This window comes from Pelodiscus sinensis, chromosome 7 (genome assembly GCF_049634645.1).
Source record: "Pelodiscus sinensis isolate JC-2024 chromosome 7, ASM4963464v1, whole genome shotgun sequence".
NCBI classification, from domain to species: Eukaryota; Metazoa; Chordata; order Testudines; family Trionychidae; genus Pelodiscus; species Pelodiscus sinensis.
Genome location: NC_134717.1, coordinates 40888252 through 40910484, shown reverse-complemented (window position 1 = coordinate 40910484; position 22233 = coordinate 40888252). Strand labels below are relative to the sequence as shown.

The 22233-nt window shown below is 42.8% G+C and overlaps 1 protein-coding gene across 3 annotated transcripts in view; it reads left to right on the top strand.

Moving 5' to 3' along the window:
* TLK1 (tousled like kinase 1) overlaps positions 1-19048 on the top strand; it is a 152424-nt gene extending 133376 nt beyond the window's left edge. For all 3 annotated transcript variants that reach the window (XM_075933612.1, XM_075933614.1, XM_075933613.1), the window contains 3 exons: positions 12346-12457; positions 12795-12902; positions 17306-19048. In XM_075933612.1, the coding sequence (XP_075789727.1) occupies positions 12346-12457; positions 12795-12902; positions 17306-17482 (397 nt within the window). In that variant the 3' untranslated portion in view covers positions 17483-19048. The remainder of the gene's footprint in view (positions 1-12345; positions 12458-12794; positions 12903-17305) is intronic.
* The last annotated feature ends 3185 nt before the right edge of the window (positions 19049-22233 follow it).

The window sequence follows — 22233 nt, the reverse complement described above, 5'->3', positions numbered from 1 at the left end:
CGTCTCTGAGATGCTTCCTCATCCAGCTTGATCTAACACACCTGCCTATAAATTTTTTCCCTTTTCTAGGGATACAGGCTTCTGACAGCTTCTGCAACTTTAACTTGAAATAATTCCAGGCCTCCTCCACCTCAAGATCCATAATTTCTTTAGTCCAATCAACTTCCCTAACTAATTTCCTTAATTTGTTAAAGTTAGCCCTTTTGAAATAAAAAACCCTAGTCTCAGATTTATTTTTGTTTATCCTTCCATTTAATTTGAACTGAATTAGCTCATGATCACTTGAGCCAAGGTTGTCCCCTACAACCATTTCATCTATGAGGTCCTCACCTCTCACCAAAACCAAATCTAAAATTGAATACCCCCTTGTTGGTTCAGCAACTACTTGATGAAAGAATTCATCAGCTATCACAAATAGGAAAATCTGAGCCCTATTATTATTACTAGCACTTGTTCTCCAGTCTATATCTGGAAAGTTGAAATCTCCCATGATTACGCAGTTTCCATGAGTATTTACTTCATTAAAAACATTAAAGAGGTCTCTATCCATATCCAAATTGGATCCTGGTGGTCTATAATACACCCCTAGCACTATCCCAGGGGAGGATCTGATAGTTTTCTTTCCCAATGTGATTTTTGCCCAAACAGACTCTGTCTTCTCCATTCCATCACTTTTTATTTCTTTACAGTCTACCTCATCTTTGACATACAGTGCGACTCCACCACCTTTACCCTTATTTCTGTCTTTCCTAAACAGCACATACCCTTCAATACCTGCACTCCAGACATGCCTAGTATTCCACCATGTTTCTGTTATTCCTATAATATCTGGTTTCACTTCCTGGACCAATAGCTCTAGTTCCTCCTTTTTGTTACCTAAGCTCCTCGCATTGGTGTACAAACATCTTAATTTTTGCTGTTTGGCCTCATTCACATTCTTTACCCAATTTGGCATGGACATTGTACCTCCAATATGACCTATTAGACTAGTATCCACCCTACCCTTCCTCATGTTCATTCTCCTACCCCCAGCTATTTCCTTTCTTACTTCGTTTTCCTCCCTCTCAGTGTTAAAATCCAGCATAGAGATTACCTGGACACCTCCCAACCGTCTCCCCCAAATTCCTAGTTTAAAGCTCTCTCAGTCAGTTGAGCCAGCCTCCATCCTAGAAGTCTATTTCCCTCCCTACTTAGGTGAAGTCCATCCCTAGAGAACAGTCCTCTTTCCATAAATGCCTCCCAGTGACCATACATCCCAAAGCCCTCCTTATAGCACCACTGCCTAAGCCATCTATTGATCATCATAATCCTCTCACATCTTAGTTGCCCTTCTCTAGGAACAGGCAGAATCCCAATAAAGATCACCTGAGCCTCAATTTTCTTGAGCGTCCTCCCCAGCCTAGCATAGTCTCCCTTAATTCGTTCCAGCGAGAATCTAGCCATATCATTTGTTCCTACATGAAGGAAGATCAATGGATTCCTTCCTGCTCCCTTAATAATCCTCTTCAACCTCAGTTCCACATCTCGTATCTTAGCACCTGGCAGACAGCACACCCTTCTATTCTCCGGATCAGCTCTGGTTACAGGCCTATTGTTCTCAATAAGGAGTCCCCAATCACATGGACCTGCCTTTTCCTAGTGACAGTGCGATTCTCTGGTCTATCTCTAGCTTCCTCTGGCTGCAAGTCCTTGCCATTCCTATTTTCCCTTGTAATCCTCTTTAACCCATCCTGTATCCTCCTAATACTCATTATTGGTGTTGTCTCCATTAAGTCTTCCCCTTTATCTATGGGACTAGCCACTCAATAAGGCATCAGCTTATTGGCTAAATGTTATACTCTAACATCCCTAGTCACCACCGGACTGACTTAGAGGAAAAGTCCCTTCTGATCCCGGGTATCAGATCCTGATCATGTAAATAACCAATCTGCCAAGCACCTGAGAGGGAGAATGCTTGATGCTGCTTTGTTTCACTTGTCTGCCCTGCCCAATATCTCATCTCCAGGTGTTGACCCTCCCTGAGGTTGCAAATAAATGAGATATAAACACCCTTCCAGAATACCATGGGTTGTGGCAGGAAAGGAAATTAATCCGTTCCTGACTCCTGCTGTTGGCTGGTGAAACCCTGAAGCATGAGATCCAGATGCATAAGACAAAAATGGGCCCCAGGATAATTGTGGCCTTTCCCCTACCATCACGAGCAAAGTCATCGTACAGTAATTCTCATAAATCTTGTCCAACTTTCAGTAAGTTATTGGCCTCCACATCCTCTTTTGTGAGGCTGTTACAGAATCTAATCCCTCTGAGAGTTAGAAACCTCAGAAGCATACAGACCCCTTTTCAATCTATTAAAATTTTACAGATGTGCTTCCCCCCCCCAAAAAAACCCCAAAACAACCCAGTGTAGCCATGCCTGTAGCCTGCACGTCCCTCAGTCTGCATTGCTTCCCAAGCCGTGTTCCTCAGCCTGCTGGGGAAGCAGCGCAGGTTGAGGGACTTGCTGGCTGCCAGCACAGAGTCTCTCGGCTGCCAGCACAGAGTCTCTCAGCTCCCAACTTTCCATAGCCCCCCTACAGTACTGTTGTGGACCACCAGAGGTCTGTGGACCACAGGTTGGGAACCACTGCCTTAGAGCAATCATGTCCCTTTATGCATTTATGGAGAGCAGTCCTTTGCTTTACTAGACTAAGCAAGCCTTGTTCTTCCAGTACACCTGATACATTCTAGAATCACATTTGCCTTTTTCACAAGCTGCATCACATTGGTGGCTCATAATCATCCTGTGATAGACTCACACATCCAGTCTCTCTCCTCTCACTTCCAACTGTTGAGCCCTTGATGAAACAGAAATTCTTATTATTACTCTGAATGACTTTTCATTTTGTACTATTGAATTTCATCCCATGTCTGTCACTTCAGCTTTCAAGGTCATTCAGATCTTCCTGAATAATATTCTAATCTTCTTCTTTATGGATGATGCGTCCCTGCTTTGTTTCATCAGCAAATGTCATCAGCACACTTATACTTTTTGTTTCAAGGTTGTTTAAAAAATTTGTTTTTAAAGTTGAACAAGATTGGTCCCAAAAATAATCTTTGAGAAGCTCCACTAATAACTTTCCTTTGGTCCAGTAATTCATCTTTTGGCATAATCTCCTGCCTTCTCTTCTTTAGCCAATTACTACTTGAAATTACAATGTTTTTACTGATCCCTATTTTCCCTAATTTAAGAAATAATTTCCCTGTTGTCAGATGCTTTACTGAAGTCCAAGAATATTGGGTTTACTGCACTTCCCTTGTCTAAAAAATCAGTTATATTGTTCGAGAAGGAAATCAGGTCAGTCTATCATGTTCTACCTTTGTTAATCCTTATTGCATAAAATCCCTTTTAATATTTACCTCTATACATGTAATTATTCTTTTCTTCACAACTTGATCTAGAACCTTACATACTATAGGTTGTACTTCCCTGGTCTGGCACCCTTGGGACCTGACCAGTCCTGAACCAGGGAATTTGTCAGACCAAAGTAGGTCAGTGCCAGCCCCTCTGCTATTACCAGCTGTGGGGCTCTGCTCCGGTGGCAGCAGAGGGAGGGCTGGCATTTACTAAGCGGGGACAGGCAAGGCTACTGGGGGAAGAGGCAAGGTGGATGCAGAATCCCAGGCAAATTATACGTTTAGTTTTTGGTGTATATATAAAGATTATCTTTAATCTCCTTCCCATGCATACTGCATAATGGACCAATCTCATCCTTCCATAGTGTGTCTCTAAACTAAACTAAACTAAACTATACAGGTAGTCCCCGGGTTACGTACAAGATAGGGACTGTAGGTTTGTACTTAAGTTGAATTTGTATGTAAATCGAAACTGGCATCCAGATTCAGCCGCTGCTGAAACTGACCAGCGGCTGACTACAGGAAGCCTGAGGCAGAGTTGCTCTGCCCCGGGCTTCCTGGAATCAGCCGCTGATCAGTTTCAACAGCGGCTGAATTTGGATGCCTGGGACAGAGCAGCTAGGGCACTGCCGGGTAGGTCCCCGCAACGCCATACCTCAGCGCTGCGGGGACCAACCCGGCAGCACCCCAGCTGCTCTACCCCAGGTGTCCCCAAGTCAGCCACTGCTGAAACTGATCAGCGGCTGATTCCAGGAAGCCCAGGGCAGAGCAACTCTGCCTCGGGCTTCCTGTAGTCAGCCGCTGGTCAGTTTCAGTAGCGGCTGACTTGGGGATGCCTGAGGCAGAGCAGCTGGGGTGCTGCCGGGTTGGTCCAGTAGCCCAGGCGTCGTCGGCGAGAAAAGCCTGGTCTGCTGGGGGGAGCAGAGGGCGCACTGGCTGCGCCCCCCCCCCCCCCCAGCAGACCTGGGAGACGCTGGTGGCGGGACCGCCGAGATGCGCCACGGTCCCGCCCGCATCCTCCGCGGCTTTGCTCTGCTGTCCCACTGCCCACATGCTCCGCGGCTTTGCTCCGCGTCTCCCTGGTCTGCTGGGGGGCCTCCCCCCCCCAGCAGACCAGGGAGACGCGGAGCAGCTTTTCTCGCCCTGGAGGACTTGGGCGGCGGGACCGCGGCGCATCTGGGCGTCCCACCGCTTGCGTCCTCCGGGGCAAGAAAAGCCCCGTTCGTAACTGCGGATCCGACATAAGTCGGATCCGCGTAACTCAGGGACTGCCTGTAACTAAAAAACTTATTATTTATTTAAATGTCCATAGCAAGAGCTAATTCAGCTTGACTTTTAGCAATTCTCACTTTACTCCTACATTTTCTAACCTCCACAGTGTAGATTTATTTGCTGATCAGCCCCCTTTTCTTATTCTCTATAGGTTCTCTGCTTAGGCCTAATACTTTTTTAGGTAGCCATTCATCCGACTGGGTTTGTAGCTTTTCCCTGAGGTTTTTTCTTCCTTTTCTTGTGATGCAAATCTTCAAGTGTTTGTTCATGTTAACTCCAGTCAGGTGTGTGCACACTGCATGCACAGCCATCAGAAGGCTTTTTCCTTAGCAGCTCCCATCGGGTCAGCTGTGGAGTGGAATGGTGCCTTCATGGTGCTAGATCGGGGTGGGTAAAAGGGCCTCCGTGGGCCGGATGCGGCTCACCAAGTGTGTTGATCCAGCCTTCAGAGGCCCTGCCGCTTCCCTGTCCCCAGGCCAATTAGGGCCTGCGGGTGGGGGAGCGCACAAAACTTCCTCCCGCCCTGCAAGGAGCATGCGGCACTTCAAAGTGCTACGCGCTCCTTGCGGGGCGGGAGGAGACGTCACGCGCTCCCCCGCCCCCAAGCCCTGATTGGCCTGGTGGCAAGGGAGCTGCGCAAAGTTTCCTCCATCCTGGGAAGAGCTCACAACACTTCAAAGTGCCGTACACATGCGCGGGGCAGGGTGAAGAAAGCTTCATGCAGCTCCCCTGCCCCTAGGCCCTTATTGGCACACTTTGAAGTGTCGTGTGCTCCTCGCATGGCGGGGGTAGGGCAGGAGGAGGATTCGCGCTCCCCCAGGCCAATCAGGGTCTGGGGGCGGGGGAGCTGTGTGAAGCTGAAAATTTTTAAAGTGGGCCCCGACCCAAAATTATTGCCCACCCTCTGTGCTAGATGTAGGACCCTGCCGATCCATGCCTCCTCCGTTCCTTCTTACCACCAGGAAAGGTTGTTGGAAGGGTGCTCGCTTATCTGGCAAGTGCAGTCTCTCCACAGCGTAGTTACTTTAGTTGTAGTTTGTGGTTAGTGTATATAGTAGATACTGTATATAGTGTATATATAATAAGCTTTGGGAGTGGGGTTTCCCCAGTCCCTTTCCCCCCTTCCCCCCCACACCCCTTCGGTTTCTGGGCATGGTGTGAGCCCAAGGCTTGAAACCCTATGGAAGCTACAGTAAGCCTATGCCAACACATGACCCACATGACTTGTGACACAGGGAGGTGCACCAGACAGAAAGGTGCAAGATTTGCAGGGCTTTCAGCCCCATAACAGAAATGAAGCAGGATTTTTGACTTGTGCAATTGCTCATGGAATGCCCTCTTCATCCCTAATCTACTGCGGACCGCCAGGACCCAGCATCAGACGCATTTGTTCGGAGTGCCCCAGCATCAGTACGTGACACGGTGTTGAGGAAGGACTGTTGTCTAAGAGACACTTGGCAGAGCACCACTCACTGAGGAGACAATCCAGCATCTCTCACTTTCACTGGTGGTGAGCTGAGCAGGGGTGCTCCGCAGTGCCAAAAGCAGTGTCAGTGGCAGGCACTGCATGGGTGTCTCATAAAGGAGCACCCAGCACTCATGCAGCAAGCATCAGTGTCATTGACTTGAGTTCTCCTGAGGGGACTATCGAGCCTGACACTCAGCAACTCCTCTGCTGCACAGTGCCAGGTAGATGAGTTGGAGCTACCCTTCACCACAGACACTTCTGAAGCTGCCAGAGATTTAATTGCCATAACAGTTCCTTGGACCCTGTCAGTCAGAGATGAGCCTCTGGCACTGTCTGAGGGGAAGTTGGCCATAACACAGCAGTTGCCCTCCGCCCGCCCGCCCCCACCGGCCTGGCACTGTTTGCCTCATCACTGCTCCAGATCATCATGCCACAGCACTGCTCTCCAAAGCCAGAATCCATGTGGGGTTTCCCAGCAGCAGTGCAACGATACTCCCCTTCCCTGACACTGAGGTCGGAGAGGCACTGATTCCTGAATGCAAGAGAGAACCTGCACTGGTCCCTGACACCAGAGTCCCAGAACTAGTGCCTCAACACAAGTGTCCCAGATCATTAGCTCAGCCCCAATCCCCAACGCAATATCCTTCAGTGCACTGCTCGTGCTCAAGAGCTATCTCATGGAACTTGGATGGTGATTCCTTCTATTCCTGTTACAGCCATCATAGATCTGACAGACAACAGAGGGCAGCACCAATGGCAAAGCACAATGGCCTTTTTGGAACCTCTGGGCTTAACATCAGGCTGAGAGCTCCTTTTCCAGGGGCTTCTGCTCAGCGGCCTCTAAACACTGACCACCCCAGCCAGTAAAGCAATGACGTATGCTTTAGGGATCCAGCATGGCTTAAAGGCTGTTGTAATTGGGGCTTAAAATGGTTTTGTTGGGTTGCAGGAATGTTCATGCCCAACAATATCATTGTCGCCCAGAAGTCCTTGAAGCTGTGCAGCTTAGAGTCTGTTTGTTCCAAAAATAATCCCGCACCTTCAAACAATATGTCCTGCAGTTTGCTGCACCTCCTAGGCAACCCAGATGCCTGTGATAAGTAATTCCTTGTCCTTGGAAGGAATCACCATCCAAGTTCCATGAGATGGCTCTTGAGCACGAGGCAGGATTTTTAGGATACGTCTTCACAGCAACATTATTTCTAAATAACTTAGTTTGTGTCTACATAGTAGGTAGTTATTTCGAAATAATGTTAAAATACTATCAAGCTAGAGGACTTTTTACTCTGACTCCTGTAACCCTCATTGTACAAGGAGTAAGAGAAGTTGGAGGACGAGTGCTCTATTTCTAAATAAGTTCTTTGTAGATGTTCCCAACGTAGCTCAATTTGCGTAACTTATTTCGAGTTAAGCCCTGCTGTGTAGAAGCACAATCCTCCCATTCAGCATATTGACGGTCCCCAGAGTGTTCACCAAGTGCATGTTGATCATAGCAGCCTTCCTCCCTCTCTCAAGAATTAGCTGCTCGGGGCATGCCAGGGAGCAGGTGGAATCTCAGCTCCATGTTGTCAAATCCATTTTTAAGAGACTGGACCTCCTTCTCAGTGGGAACAAGTCAACCTTATCACAAACTGCGAGGCAACTTATCTCCCAGGACTTCAGACCAAACTAGCAGTCAACCTCAACAAATCATTCCACAACCATGGGTAGTCCATCTATCTAGAAGTCATGCACTCCATCTTCCAAAGATGGGGGTTTCAAATACATTTCTGATACCCTGAGGAAGATGCCTGCTGTATGCTTTCCTCTAATCCCTCTTGTGTACAAGATACTTCTGAAGGTCTGCAGGGACAGAGCCAAGGTAATTGTCATGGCCCCAGTGTGACCTCAATAACACTAGTACAGCAGATTCCTACTAGTATCAGTAGATGCCCTGATAGTGTTACTACTCCACCTCTATCTGATCACTCAGGACCATGTTCACCTTCACCTGCAGTCCCTCCATACCATGGCCTAGAAGTTTCATGGTGAAACCCTATGGAACTTTTGTGCTTGGCAACAGTAAGAGAGGTCCTACTTGGCAACAGGGAACCGTCCACCAGGGCCACTTACCTAGCTGAGTGGGAAAGGTTCACTTGCTTGTGTGCCTAGTGTTACATGCCTCCACTCCAAGCACCTCTATTCTCATTTGAGAGTATCTTCTCCACCTGAAACAAGACCTAGAAGTGGCATCCATCAAGGTACTGCTATCTTAGCTGTTCACTTAGGAGCACCCAGATGCTTAGACAGCCTGTCCCTGCATTGGCCTTTAACTTGGTCCTCTGCAGACGAATGGAGCCCCTGTTTGAACCACTGGCAACTTGAACTGAGGTGGCATGGGATTGCCAGAGTCCTGTATCCAGAGCCATAAAGGCACCACTCCAGAGCCTTCACAGCCAACCTGATGGGAGCTGCTAAGGGAAAATATTCTGATAATTGTGCATACACCTGATTGGAATGGACATAAACAGCACATCTCGAACAGCAGTTACAAGAAGGTTAGTCATTGTTTTTTCTTGTATAGTTGATTTGAAGAAATTCCAAGCCACCACCACATTGAAGTTATTTTTGCTCTTCAGGAGTTGTCTTCCTTATGTAATTATTTTAATTTCTCAAAATCTACCCTTTTTACAATAAAAAGTCATATTTGACACAGCTGGTTTTTATTATCTTTTTTCTTAAACTGAATCAGCCCATGATCGCTTGATCCAAGGTTATTTCCTATGACTAGCTGTTCTTTGATGTCCTCAGTACTCATCACAATAAGTCTAAAATTGCATGTTGGTTCAGTGATGATTTGAGGAAGAAAACTGTCATCCATCACATCTAGAATTATGTGAATCTCACCAATATTAGTCTCCAGGAAGTTAGTCTTTCATTATGATTGTTCCCAGTAGTATCTATCTCTAATAATATTGGAGATCTCTGTGCATATAAAGTCTGATCATGGGGGTCTATAGCAGGCCTCTGATGCAATCGCAAAATGACCCTTTTACAATCCTTCCGCAAAGTGATTTTAACCCAAACAGATTCTGTTCTCTCCATACAGTCACTTTGTAATTCTTTAATTTACCACTTGTTGACATACAACACTCCTATATCACCTTTACTTTTATTCCTCTTGCTCGTATACTGCATATATCCTTCCAGTCATTAATGTTGTATTTATTCCAGTCATTAATGTTTCTGTAATCAGTATAATATCTGATTTCACTTCTGCACCAGTAGCTCCAATTCCTCTATTTTTATATACAAGCATTTCAGTTGTTTCCCTCAGATTTCACTCCGCTTTTTTGCTCGTGATGTTCCATTATCATTTACTGTATATTTTCCAGTTCCTATGTATAGAAGCCAGATGTAGAGATTTCATGAGTCTCTCTCTCTCAATATTTTACCCTCATCTGCTAGTTTAAAGGTCGTCTTGTCAATTAGCTGAGACAATGAAGTTCACCGTGCCTTTATCTGTTCTGACTGCAAAGTCCTGGTCCAAGTTATGTTAGAATGTGCTTTTCAAGAGTCAGGTTAACTAACAGGATAAAATGTTATAATCAAGGCAAGCTGTGGGACTTGCCCATGGCAGCCATGGTGGGAGGTTGTAGGAAACAGCCTAGCTCTTGAAGATTGAAGATACTAGCCGCTATAGAGCAGAGAACAACCAGCCTGAGACCCCAAGGAGGGAAATTACACTCTCACCCTCCCTTCCTACTGGATCCTAACTTCAATAAGTAGGTAGGAGGCCCAAAGACATCTCACGTGTATCTGTTGGGAGGTAATGATTGCTGGGGACAAACCATCTTCTCTTTCATGCACACTGCAGGGAAAAGCAGGGAGCATTTTCATTGCTTACGGAAACTTCCTGCCTTGGATTTGCTCTGCCTCCCTGTTCTAATAGAGCTTTTGACTTTTCTGCTCTTTGCCATAGCACCTCCTCAGTCTGACCACTGGATGTGTAAAGTTAGGAAATAATGTTGGTCAGCCCGTTATTCACAACTCTTCTGAACACTTAGCCTCTTCTTTCATTAGATTACCTGCAGTAAGGAAAGAAGTTGGGCTCAAACTTAATTTTAAATAGAAATGTCAACACTATACTCATCCATTCTGTAGCTTTTTCGTTCACTAAGTTTTATGTAATAGAATTTATTTTTACCTTTTTCTTTAGCTAACAAAACATAAAACATCCTTAGGAAATTATACAAAAAATTCCATATGTTAAAAGAACATAATTTAAGTTGCACTCAGCACTCGGTAGTTAGGAAATACCAGATTTATCTAGTAGGGGGGGAGAAAAAAGTCGGGGGAAAGACTAACATACACATTAATATTTGGAAATATTTATGCCAAGTGAAAAATCTGCTCTATATATATGAAAGAATTTGTGTGTCCATCCATGTGCCTGCCTGTCTGTTCAAAAACTCCTCCTAAATGGTAAGAGTTGGGACAACCAAATTTGGTATCCAGCTTCCTCTTATCATAACTCAAAGCAAGGTAGGGATTTGGTTGTGCCAGGAAAAGGGGAATGTGCTTGGAACGGGATTTCTTCTCAGAAAATTGTACAGAAAAGAGACAGAATCACCAGGCAGGTGAAAGGCACTGGCTAAGGGCATGCTCCATCCTTCTCCTTCCCTCCTCTGGGACTGCCTTTAGGGAGGGCAGGGGCTGAAGCTCCATTTCCCCGTTCCTCCCCCCATTCATAAGGGGACATTGCTGGTTGTTTCCCTTCACCAGGGAACGAGGGGAAAGTGTATAGTTTTGTGCATTCTTCACGCTGGCTGGGGAGCACAGAGGAGCAGACAAACCCGCACCTGCCACAGCTGGGGGACATGCATCCCTCCCCTGGTTGTGCCTGCTGGAGCTGCAGCAGCCATGGATAGGTGCTTCACACCTGACCCCACGCTGCTGTGGTGAGAAAAGGCTGGGGCAGTCCTCTCTCCCTGGGGCAGCCTGCATACTGAGCCCCTTGTCTTCTGTCCCACCTTAAATCAATGATTTAAATGAAGCATATACATTATCTTTTTTAAAAAATGAGTTAAGAGCCAGAGCAACAGTGGGTAAATCTTCTAGTATTGAATAATATGGGTATGTTAGGATTATTTTTACTCATTCTGATATGTCTCTACAAATGACTTTACTTTTTTACTTTCTATGTACTATGTCAGGCTAACGGTGCTGTCTGTTCCCCCGTAACAATATATATCTTGTGTAAATATTTGTATGTAAATATTGCCTTGTTTAATGTTTTAGCTTGGTGTAGGTTTTGGTTTAATTTATCATTTTCTGTTTCATCTTTTAAAATTATTGGTATATTAATCTTCTGTTACTTGGATAATAATGTTTGTAGTCGCTTATGCTATAAATACACATAACATCAGCTGGCAAAATTTTCAATATTGGGAGCTTTAAGTTTGGTGCTTAATTCCATATTTAGATGCTTAAACAAATGGCTTTATTTTTAAAAGTATTAGGCACCTGTAACTATTTCTGATGCTCTGTCTACTTAAGGGAGGGAGATAGGGAGATATATGTTTATTGTATCTCTTGTAAGCTATTCACTGCTTACTGTATGTACTGAATAGTGTACTTTCACTTAATTGATATACAGTACATAGCAGTAGGTCATCAAGTGTGAAGAAGGGACAGACATGAAAGGGTTACATAAGCTTTAATATTGATGCATATAAAGTACTGAATAGTTACATTTCAGTTTTCTGCTCCCATAATATATAATCATCTTGTGATTTGCAGAGAGGTTTCAATAAATATATATATATACTTAATTAATTAATATACCTCCTAGGAGAGCAAGTATTAAAAAGGGAGAAGTACAGTGTAGTACCCCAATCTCCAAATAATTAGTGTCTCAGGCATCAGTTATTTTGCCCACTCCTAGGAATATCATGTATGAGATAAAGAATCAAGTCTATTTTATTTAACAGGAGATTTCAATTTTTAGAAAATTAACTATATAATTGATTGGCTCTATTATTACCTGTGTCTGACACTATGGAAAATTGAAAATCACAATGTCAGTCTTTGATTTAAAAAACAAACTAACTTGAGGTAACTGTACCAGTGTTAAAAAATCAGGTGCAATCAGATGTATAACTTTGTGTTAGAACATGTTTTAAAGATTCTGGTGCATTTTCTTGCAGTGACAGAAGGTTTTGGTTTTACAGGTACTTGCCTCCAGAGTGTTTTGTAGTTGGCAAAGAGCCACCAAAGATTTCAAACAAGGTTGATGTATGGTCAGTTGGAGTCATTTTTTTCCAGTGTCTTTATGGTAGAAAGGTGAGATAAAATGTGTTTAAAAGTGTTGTACATCTTTAAGGCAAGCTTCTCTACTTATATCTCCACTACACACTGAAATTGTGGTAATAAAGATGTTAAATTGGTATTACTTTCATTTCTGAGTATTGATAGTTTGTTGATAACTCTTTCAAGCAAGAGGTAGAGAAACAAATATCCTAATCTGACATAAAAATGTCATTTTACTTAAGTGTAAGATATTTTTATTAGCACACAGGCAATTTAAAATCACATAAATTAAAATAAAGATATGTTGTCACTGAAATTGATACTTGAATCCTTCATGAAGAAATTTATCTGAATTTAATTTATTTTTCAGCCATTTGGTCATAACCAATCACAACAAGATATCTTGCAAGAAAATACAATATTAAAAGCTACAGAAGTCCAGTTCCCAGTTAAACCTGTTGTAAGCAATGAAGCCAAGGTAACATATTTGTTAGCCTCATTAATTGACATGATGCAAGTAATGAATGTATTGATTAGTTTTAAAGTATTAACTTTTTTAAATTAACACTTATTTAAGAATACCTGGTTACAGCCTCTCTTTAGAACTTGAAATTATATTAGTGTTTTTTGTACAATATGTCTCTTTTGAGACTTATTCAAGATCACATGCCCAAAGTAATCTGTGAAAGAAGTACTTCATTTCACATTTATAGTGTATTTCCTCCGGAAGGACTCCAAAGTGCTTCAAATCAGACCTTCCCAAAAATCCCTGACAATTTTTGGTGTTTATTCCATAGAAGACATTGCTGCCTTACCATATTAGCTAATTTAGTTGGTTGGCATCAGGCTGCTTCTGAAAACAGTGAATAAATCTGATAGAACCAGCCAACTTCACTGTTGGAATGCGCCTAGAAAATGCTCCCTTGAACATTCATGGTGTGCCAGTCACATTAACTCAAGCCTGATTTAAAAAGTACATGTTCTCAAGATCAGATCAGCTTCACGAGGAACAAAAATATCTAAATAGTTGGACTTCCATAGGGCATACAAGGCAGAAATCCATACATTTAAAAACTCATATTATTTTGGGGACTAAAAGAAATATCTAACTCCCGACTGCCTGGACGTTCTATTCAAGATTCTACAGTAAAGTGAGGATAAAAGAAGACTCCAGTTACTTTGATTATTAAAACTGTGGACAGCTATACCATAGACTAGATCCTAGAAATTTAGGGGAGAAAAGAAATCTGAGGTACTTGATTGTAAAATTGTTCTTATGCTCACTCTGGATGTTAGTGACCCAACTCATGCAAAAGCCCTTTAGCTAGTTCAAAGTAATGCTGTAGGAAAAGATGTGTGTGCTACCTCTAGTTGGAAAACAATTAACGTAACCGATCCAATTGGTGTAGAAGTAGGAACATTGTAGTAGAATCTTGTTCAAATAAGTAAGATTCTTCCTCTGAAGGCTAAGAGGGTAAAGTAGACATAATTTAACAAATGAGGAGAGTACTTTTCAGGAAGATGCGAATCTTTTTGCAATGAGCCTTTTTGCTATGGCTTGTTCTGTTCGTGATATTTTTAAAAGGAATTTCATATTGAGAAAATTATAGTTAGGGGTCACATAAAGTTTAAGTAGTCATTTCAAGAAAAATTGCTTGTCCTGTCATTTTTGTTCTCAGTTTGGAAAATTTGGGTCTCTTGTATTCAGTTACAGGACATAAGCACATATAGGATGAGAATAGGATGAGATGGATAAGTTTACATTTTCAATAGTTTATGCGCCTTACCTTTTAGTTTGTGTCTGATATTTTTTGTGATTGAATGTATTGAAGGGGAAAGCATGAAGCAACAGCTATTTAAGTATGGTTATAGTAAGAAAATGGCTATTTAAAACTGGCAACTTATTACCATGTTTTAATTCTGAAGTAGTATTTGCTTCCATTTAGTGACAAAAAATAATTTTTACTTCCCTTTTACTGCTGTTAGCATTAAATAACCCTTGTACTTATTTGAGAGAGATTAATTCTTTTCTGATATGCACACCATAATCAAGTGCAAACTAACCTGCAGTTGCAGACTTTCAATTGATGGCAACGTGGAAACAAGAAGGAAACCAGATTCACATTCAGATTTATAGACATGGAAGTTGGAAAAAACACGTTGTAAACTGAAAATTGATATAAAATCATTGAGATTAAATAAACATGAATATTTTGATGATGTTTTTACGGTCAGCTTTCTGTATGTGACTGCACTTTAAGATCCTCATGTCATTTTCTTCCTAATTGTGTTTAGCTGGTTGTGTGTGCGCGCGCGCTGTGGTTTTTTAAATGTTTATTTATTTATTTATTTTGCTTTATGTTCGCTATTGTTTCTACTATATTATAGGTGCACAAAGATTTTAAAAACAAAATTCTGCCCCAGGGACATCGCAAACTATTTTCAATAATTAATTTTTTTTTTTTTAATGCCCAAGAACTGCTTAATATTAATATACAAACACATATATTTGCATGATTTTTTACTTGTCAAGTAGGGAAGTAACATTGTTCTTTTCTAAAGACCTGCACATATTGGATATGAAGTAGTTACAGTAAATTATGATGAAACTGTTATGTACAAATCTGCTTTCTATGAAGTTCACATCTATAACAAATGTATGTTTTTCTTTGATCCTAAGTTTTTATTTTAGAACAAAAGGTAAAAAAAAGTTTTGAAATTATGAATGAATGGAATGTTTTTTTTAAATCGCATTTCACCAAGCCTAGTTATGTAAGGAGGGGGGAGTTTGCTGGGAGGGGATTTTCCAACCAGTAGCTAGCTTTTATAAAATACAGGATGCTAGAGATACAGTATGTTTCCAGCCTGGAAAGCTTATCAATAGTTTTTTGGCAGATTCCCTCATGTATAGGCAAAGCAGTGTGATTAAAACCTTCTTAAATTACAGAGGATAACTAAAATGGAATAATTTGGTCAGCTTCTCATCTACTCTCCTTCTGATTCACAGTGGAATTTTCTACAGTGTCCACAAAGAGAATCTACAGAAATCTTCTAAATTCTGGAAATTCACCTACCTTTGCAAATTTCTTACATGACATATGATCTTTTGAAAATATATTTGATTACGCATTCAGTAATCCTAGGACCATCTGACAGCCACTTAATTTCACTACCACAGTGCCTCCCAAATTCAATCTTTCTGAAATGGACAAAGATGATTCCTTCCCATCTACTGGCACCAATGTCCTATTTTTAGTACATTGCCATAGCTATCCTTGTTCTTACAGGAAAAAATATCACTAAATCTGTGAGCGAGAACACACTTCTAGCAGCACTGAATGGAAAAACAAGCATACCGTATTTTCCGGCATATAAGATGACTTTTTATGCTAAAAAAATCCCCAAAAAATCAGGGGTCGTCTTATACGCCGGGTATACAGGCAGTCCCCGACTTCCAGGTACTAACGGGGCTTTTCTCGCCCTGGAGGACACGGACTGCGGGACCTCGCGGTCCCGCCACCCGTGTACTCCAGGGCGAGAAAAGCTGCTCCGCGTCTCCCTGGTCTGCAGACCAGGAAGACGCAGAACAAAGCCGTGGAGGGGCTCCGGCAGCGGGGCAGCCCAGGCGCTCCTGGGCTGCCCCGCTGCCGGCTTCCCCCGAGGCTTTGCAAAGCCGCGGGGGGGCTTGGGCTGCCCCGCTGCCCGAGCCCCCCCGCGGCTTTGCAAAGCCTCGGGGAAGCCGGCAGCGGGGCAGCCCAGGAGCACCTGGGCTGCCCCGCTGCCGGCATCCTCAGAGGCTTTGTTCCCGGTGTCCCTGGTCTGCTGGAGACAGTCCCCAGCAGACCAGAGGCACCGGGAGCAAAGCCGAAGCGGTGGCGGGGTGCCGTGCTTCTGAGGCTTTGCTGTGGCAAAGCCTCAGAGGCGCGGGACCCCGCCATGGCTGCGGCTTTGCTCCCGGTGCCCCTGGTCTGCTGGGGACCGTCTCCAGCAGACCAGGGACACCTCGAGCAAAGCCGGGGAGGCGGAGGGGCGCTGGGGCGCTGCCAGTTAGCCTCTTAAGGGGGGGTAGTCTTATAAGGCGAGTATAAGACGAAAACCTATTTTTTAACTGGAAAATTAGGGGGTCGTCTTATACGCCCAGTCGCCTTATACGCCGGAAAATACGGTATACCTGGAAAGATCATATAAACCCATGCATTCTCTCCACATTCTCAGACTTCTGCATTAGCTTCAACTTATTGATTGCAAATATTATTTCAAAACAGTAATGTGTTTTGTGTTTAAAGATATTTGTTTTCGTGTAAAATGTGAATTCCATGGTTTATCCATGAAGTTTTTCAAATAAGATTAATTTTTAATCTGACATTAGATTTGTTGTTATATTCTGGTGGATTAACAAGCAATTAAACAAAATGCCACTAAGGATGGTTAGTGTGAAGTCAAAAGTAAGAAGAGAGCAGAAAACAGAAGCAGAACTTTAAATCACGGTAGGTGGTAGAAAAGGTAGTGAAGAGGTTTTCAATTTTACCCTTCTGCATAAAAAGTCTTGTAGGCAGAAGGAGGAAGATTATCTTCAAAGATTTTTGTTACAAGCTACTATTGCCATAGAAATGCCAGGGGCATCTCTGAACCTTTCTATAGAATTCTGTCTACTCTGCATTTTCTTTAAACTTCCTATTGTTTTGACATAAAAGTTGCAAATTTCTGGGAACCTGTAGTTAATTACAAATTACATTATCTTGCTGAATTGAACCATTAGAAAACAACTCTTTTAGAATGTCAGACTGTTTAGAACGTGTTAAATCACTTGGAGGCAGAATTGGCTCATAAACAGCACTTATTTTGTTTGGAAGACTAATAATTTTTTCTTGTTTTTTCTAGGCCTTTATCCGACGCTGTTTAGCATACCGCAAAGAGGATCGATTTGATGTCCACCAGCTGGCTAATGATCCTTATCTTCTCCCTCACATGAGAAGATCAAATTCTTCAGGAAACTTGCATATGACTGGCTTGGCAGCATCTCCTACAACACCTACTTCAAGCATTATTTCATACTGAAATGTCTCCAAGTGAAGACTGGCATGATATCTTTGTAGTTTCCAAATGCAGACTAGTTTGTGAGCATTTGCGTGTTTTTACACAGGACAAGTTTGATTACTGTGTTTTCAGATTGAGGTCCTTCTGCTTAGTGTCATTTGTACGATGGGAATGGATCATGGACTGTGATTAAATTTACCCTTCTGACTGTAACCTTTAAACATTGAAGAATGACACTGCTTGTTGCACACAAAACGATGTGCTGTGTTTAAGAGTAAAGAAAAAGGTTTGGGTGTTTTGGGAGGAACACTGTAAATAATCTTTTTAATACTTATAAAGTACATTTGGTTGATACTGGAGAGTTCTACCATGAAGGGCAGTTTTTCATTATTTAAACAAGAAAAGTAATGGACAAATTTGAACACAGGAAAGGTTCAGTGTCTGAACATAGAAAAAAAACCTACTTCCGAAAGGGTTAAAACCAAAGTAAGAAGTGAGCATCACTGCTGTATTCTCTATTAAGCTTTTCAGATACAGTTACAATTTTTTTGTTTGGCTATTTGGTCTTATTAAAGACTATAATTCAAAACCCATGTGTTCTTGTTTCACTAAGATTTGAAGATTGATGCATAATTTCTGATACATTGTCCCTCAAATAGCTACTTTTGAACACACCTGAATTCTTTAAACTTACTATATTTGTCACAAGTTTTGACAATGCTGCCACTTTTCAGGTCTTTGATAAAAGTAAATGATAGCATATATCCAAATGCAGACAGGTTATGTATAATGTTCTATGCAGGATAATGAGGAAATCCCTTCTAATGCTATTGTAAATTGTTGTACAGAGGTCATATTTTCAGTTATTAAATTTCAGCAACTTATTCCTGTACAAATGTTTAAAGTATGGCTTTTCTAATTGGATATTGTATTTTTTTTAAGTCTCCTTGAAGGCGCTTTTAATTGCTGCTAAATGATGTTGCTTTTACTTTTGCAAAAGAATCAAATGACCTCCTTAAAGTGCAAGTCAACTGTACGCTACAGAGAGAGTAAAAGTAGATAATTCATTAACAATCAAGGCATGTAAAAGAAATCTGTGCTGGACGTATACAGTACAGTTCTTTGAGTCAGTTTCTTGTGCTCTCAACCTGTAGAGCACGTTGATACTAGATGTAGAAGTTGTTCATAATTATTTTCTGTTCCTCGAAGTTCCTATCAGCAAGGAAATGTTTCTTGTGGCTTGTACAGATATTTTAAAATGTGAAACATTTTCTAACTGCCTTGTATGGTAGAGACTTATTTTTCAGAATTCTTTATCTCTCTTACGTACATTATTCCTTTTACTGTTCACATTCATGATGCTGAATACCTAAATGTCATTTTGTCCATGTTGCAGAAAAAGGAGGCTGTATTACCACAGGTTTTCATTTAATATTGTACAGTTAAACTGTGGCTCTTGTTTTTGATGTTGCAAGCCATTTTGTTTTCATTGTACATAAAGATACATTGACTGTCTCTTTAAGATGCTGCTGAAATTGTAGAGAATGTAGCCAAAACAGTAATAAACAATGACAGTTGAAATTTCAAGCATGTATAAAGTTATTGCATGTAGGGAATCAGCTTGCCACATCTCAGACATTGCTAAGTGCAATTTTTTAGCTCACAAATAAAAAAAACAGTAGAACTTAAATCTTTAAATATTTGAAGGGTCCCAAAATATTTCAGTCAGCAGTGAAACAAACTGCTGCTGTTCTTTTTTGCAGAGTCATTACTACATGTTGTTTCCCACAGAGTAAAACCTAACACGTTAGCACCAAATAGTGACTTTTCCTCCTGAGGTATGCGAAGAGCCCTCTCCCCATTATACCAGCCACATGGAAAGGACAAAGCTATTTCTCTTGCTCACTGAGCTCAAGTAGGAGTCGGGGCAGGTGGCGTAGCTAGAAGTGTGTTATGCCATCTAAAAGTTGTATTACCTTTCCATACCATGCCTGCATTGATGTCTGCAATTGAGACGAGAAGTATTTTGCTTAAGCAAAAAAAATTCAGGATTGAGCAAATTGAATTTTTGCTATTTAGATTGTTAATTATATATTACATCCATTATATGGTAGTGCCTGGGGGGCCCTTTAATAAGATACAGACTGTTCCTGCCTTAAAGAGCTTATAATTTTATGAATGTTGTTACATAAAAATTAGTTTTCACACATACCGACCCTGAGGATTTGGAATTTCATCTGTCTGGCAAGAAGGAATGTGGTTGTGAATTTCAGAAGTACAGGCAGTCCCCGGGTTACATACAAGATAGGGACTGTAGGTTTGTTCTTAAGTTGAATCTGTATGTAAGTCGGAACTGGCGTCCAGATTCAGCCGCTGCTGAAACTGACCACCAGTTCTGACTTACATACAGATTCAACTTAAGAACCCCAAGTCAGCTCCTGCTGAAAATGATCAGCAGCTGATTCCAGGAAGCCCGGGGCAGAGCAACTGTGCCTCGGGCTTCCTGTAGTCAGCGCTGGTCAGTTTCAGCAACGGCTGACTTGGGGACACCTGGGGCAGAGCAGCTGGGGTGCTGCTGGGTTGCTCCAGTAGCACCGCTCCTCGGTGCTACTGGACCAACCCAGCAGCACCCCAGCTGCTCTGCCCCAGGAGTCCTGATTCAGCCGCTGTTGAAACTGACCAGCAGCGGCTGAATCAGGACGCCTGGGGCAGAGCAGCTGGGGTGCTGCCGGGTTGGTCCAGTAGTGCCCAGAGCGGCGCTGCGGGACCAACCGGCAGTGCCCCAGCTGCTCTGCCCCAGGGTCCACAACAAAAGCCTGGTCTGCTGGGGGGGGGGGGGGGGGGGGCACACTAGCTGCGCCCCCCCCAGCAGACCAGGGATACAGGGAGCAAAGCGGCAGCGGGGGGTGCTTTGCTCTGGCGCGGGACCGCTTTGCTCCTGGTGCCCCTGGTTTGCTGGAGACGGTCCCCAGCAGACCAGGGGCACCGCGAGCAAATCCGCAGCCGCGGCGGGGTCCCCGCGCTTCTGAGGCTTTGCCAGAGCAAAGCCTCAGAAGCACGGGACCCCGCCGCAGCTGCGGGTTTGCTCGCGGTGTCCCTGGTCTGCTGGAGACGGTCCCCAGCAGACCAGGGGCACCGCGAGCAAACCCGCAGCAGCTCTGGCAAAGCCTCGGAAGCGCGGGAACCCACCGCTGCTGCGGGTTTGCTCGCGGTGCCCCTGGTCTGCTGGGGACCGTCTCCAGCAGACCAGGGGCACCGTGAGCAAACCCGCCGGGGCTGCGGCTTTGCTCCCGATGCCCCTGGTCTGCTGGAGACAGTCCCCAGCAGACCAGGGGCACCGGGAGCAGCTTTTCTCGCCCCGGAGGTCCAGGTGGCTGACGGCTGCCTGTGAGCTCCGGGGCGAGAGCCCCGTTCGTAAGTGCGGATCCGACATAAGTCGGATCCGCGTAAGTCGGGGACTGCCTGTACTGGAACTTAGCTTTATTCTGTATGGACAACAGCAGGTTTTTTTTGTCAGTTCAGAATGTGAGCTGTTGTGTTGTAACATATCACAGTTGTTTGTTTTTCTATATTTTGGGAGTTTTTTTTTATTATTAAGCTTTTATACAGATCAGAGCCCAAGATGTGTTTGTGGAGTAACGTTCTTTTCTTTTCACATGGCTTTGTAGTCTGGCTATATCATCGCTGGATCCAGAGTTAGTGCCTTTCAATTATTATCATCCATGTGACTTTTCTACATGATACTTTGCAGCCACATACAATAAAAAAGTTCTGCAGCCGCAAACATCACACAGTGAAACAACAACTTTTCTTCAACAAAGTTTGAAGTTAGGCATCTGTAGAGATTGAGATTTATTTTAATACAGTGATTTTTTCTTGCGTCATCTGTGTAACTCGTTAGCTCACTGATATTATTTTTGGTACATAGTGTAACAGTTCAGATCAAAATCAGCTCCCCACAGGCAGTTCAGTGACTCGGAGGAGGAGGCACCTGGCTAAATGAAAATAAAAGTGATTGAAAACTTGTGGTTCAGGATCACAGGAAAGTTTGAGCAGAGTATGACAGTTAATGTACTTTTCCTCACTGGAAAAGCCAGTCCAGATGGGAAGCCATAAGAAAGAGCTTTGCTTCCAAGTCCTGTCTCCTGCGGCAGGGATGGGGGAAGAAAAGACTACTTAATATGGGAAAATGCACAAACTTTAAAAATGAAAATATTTACCAGGGATAACATTGTAATATAGCTTTGATGTTACCTAATGGAAAGCTTTCCTATTATTGTACTGCTGCTTAATGGTCTAGAAGTCAATGTGCCTATCAAATGATCAATGCCTGTTCTGTTTCTTTTCAACTCAGAAGGCAAATTATTTATTTTGACTTTTTACATTCCTTAAACCCAAAGTGTATAACAGTAAAAATGATTCCCTGGATTGGAGAAAGCTTTGAGATTCCCCCAAACTAAAGGTGTTGTATAAATCTAGAAGAATATTAGTGTCATAATATGCTGTTGTTTTTACACATTCTTTGTGTAATTTTATATTTGCAATAAGATAAATCATTTATTTCTCAGGTTAGTACCCTCTAGTGCTTGATGTTGAGTAGAGTATGGGAACAAATTCTGTCCGTACTGACACTTTGTGTTTAAAGTTTAGCTTGTGATAGATAGAGAATGTGATGTGCATCTGATATTCTGCATGTGTATATTCCTAATTAGTTGATGTACATTTAAAAATTCTTAGGTCGTATCTATCACTACAATTTTTAATCATCCTTT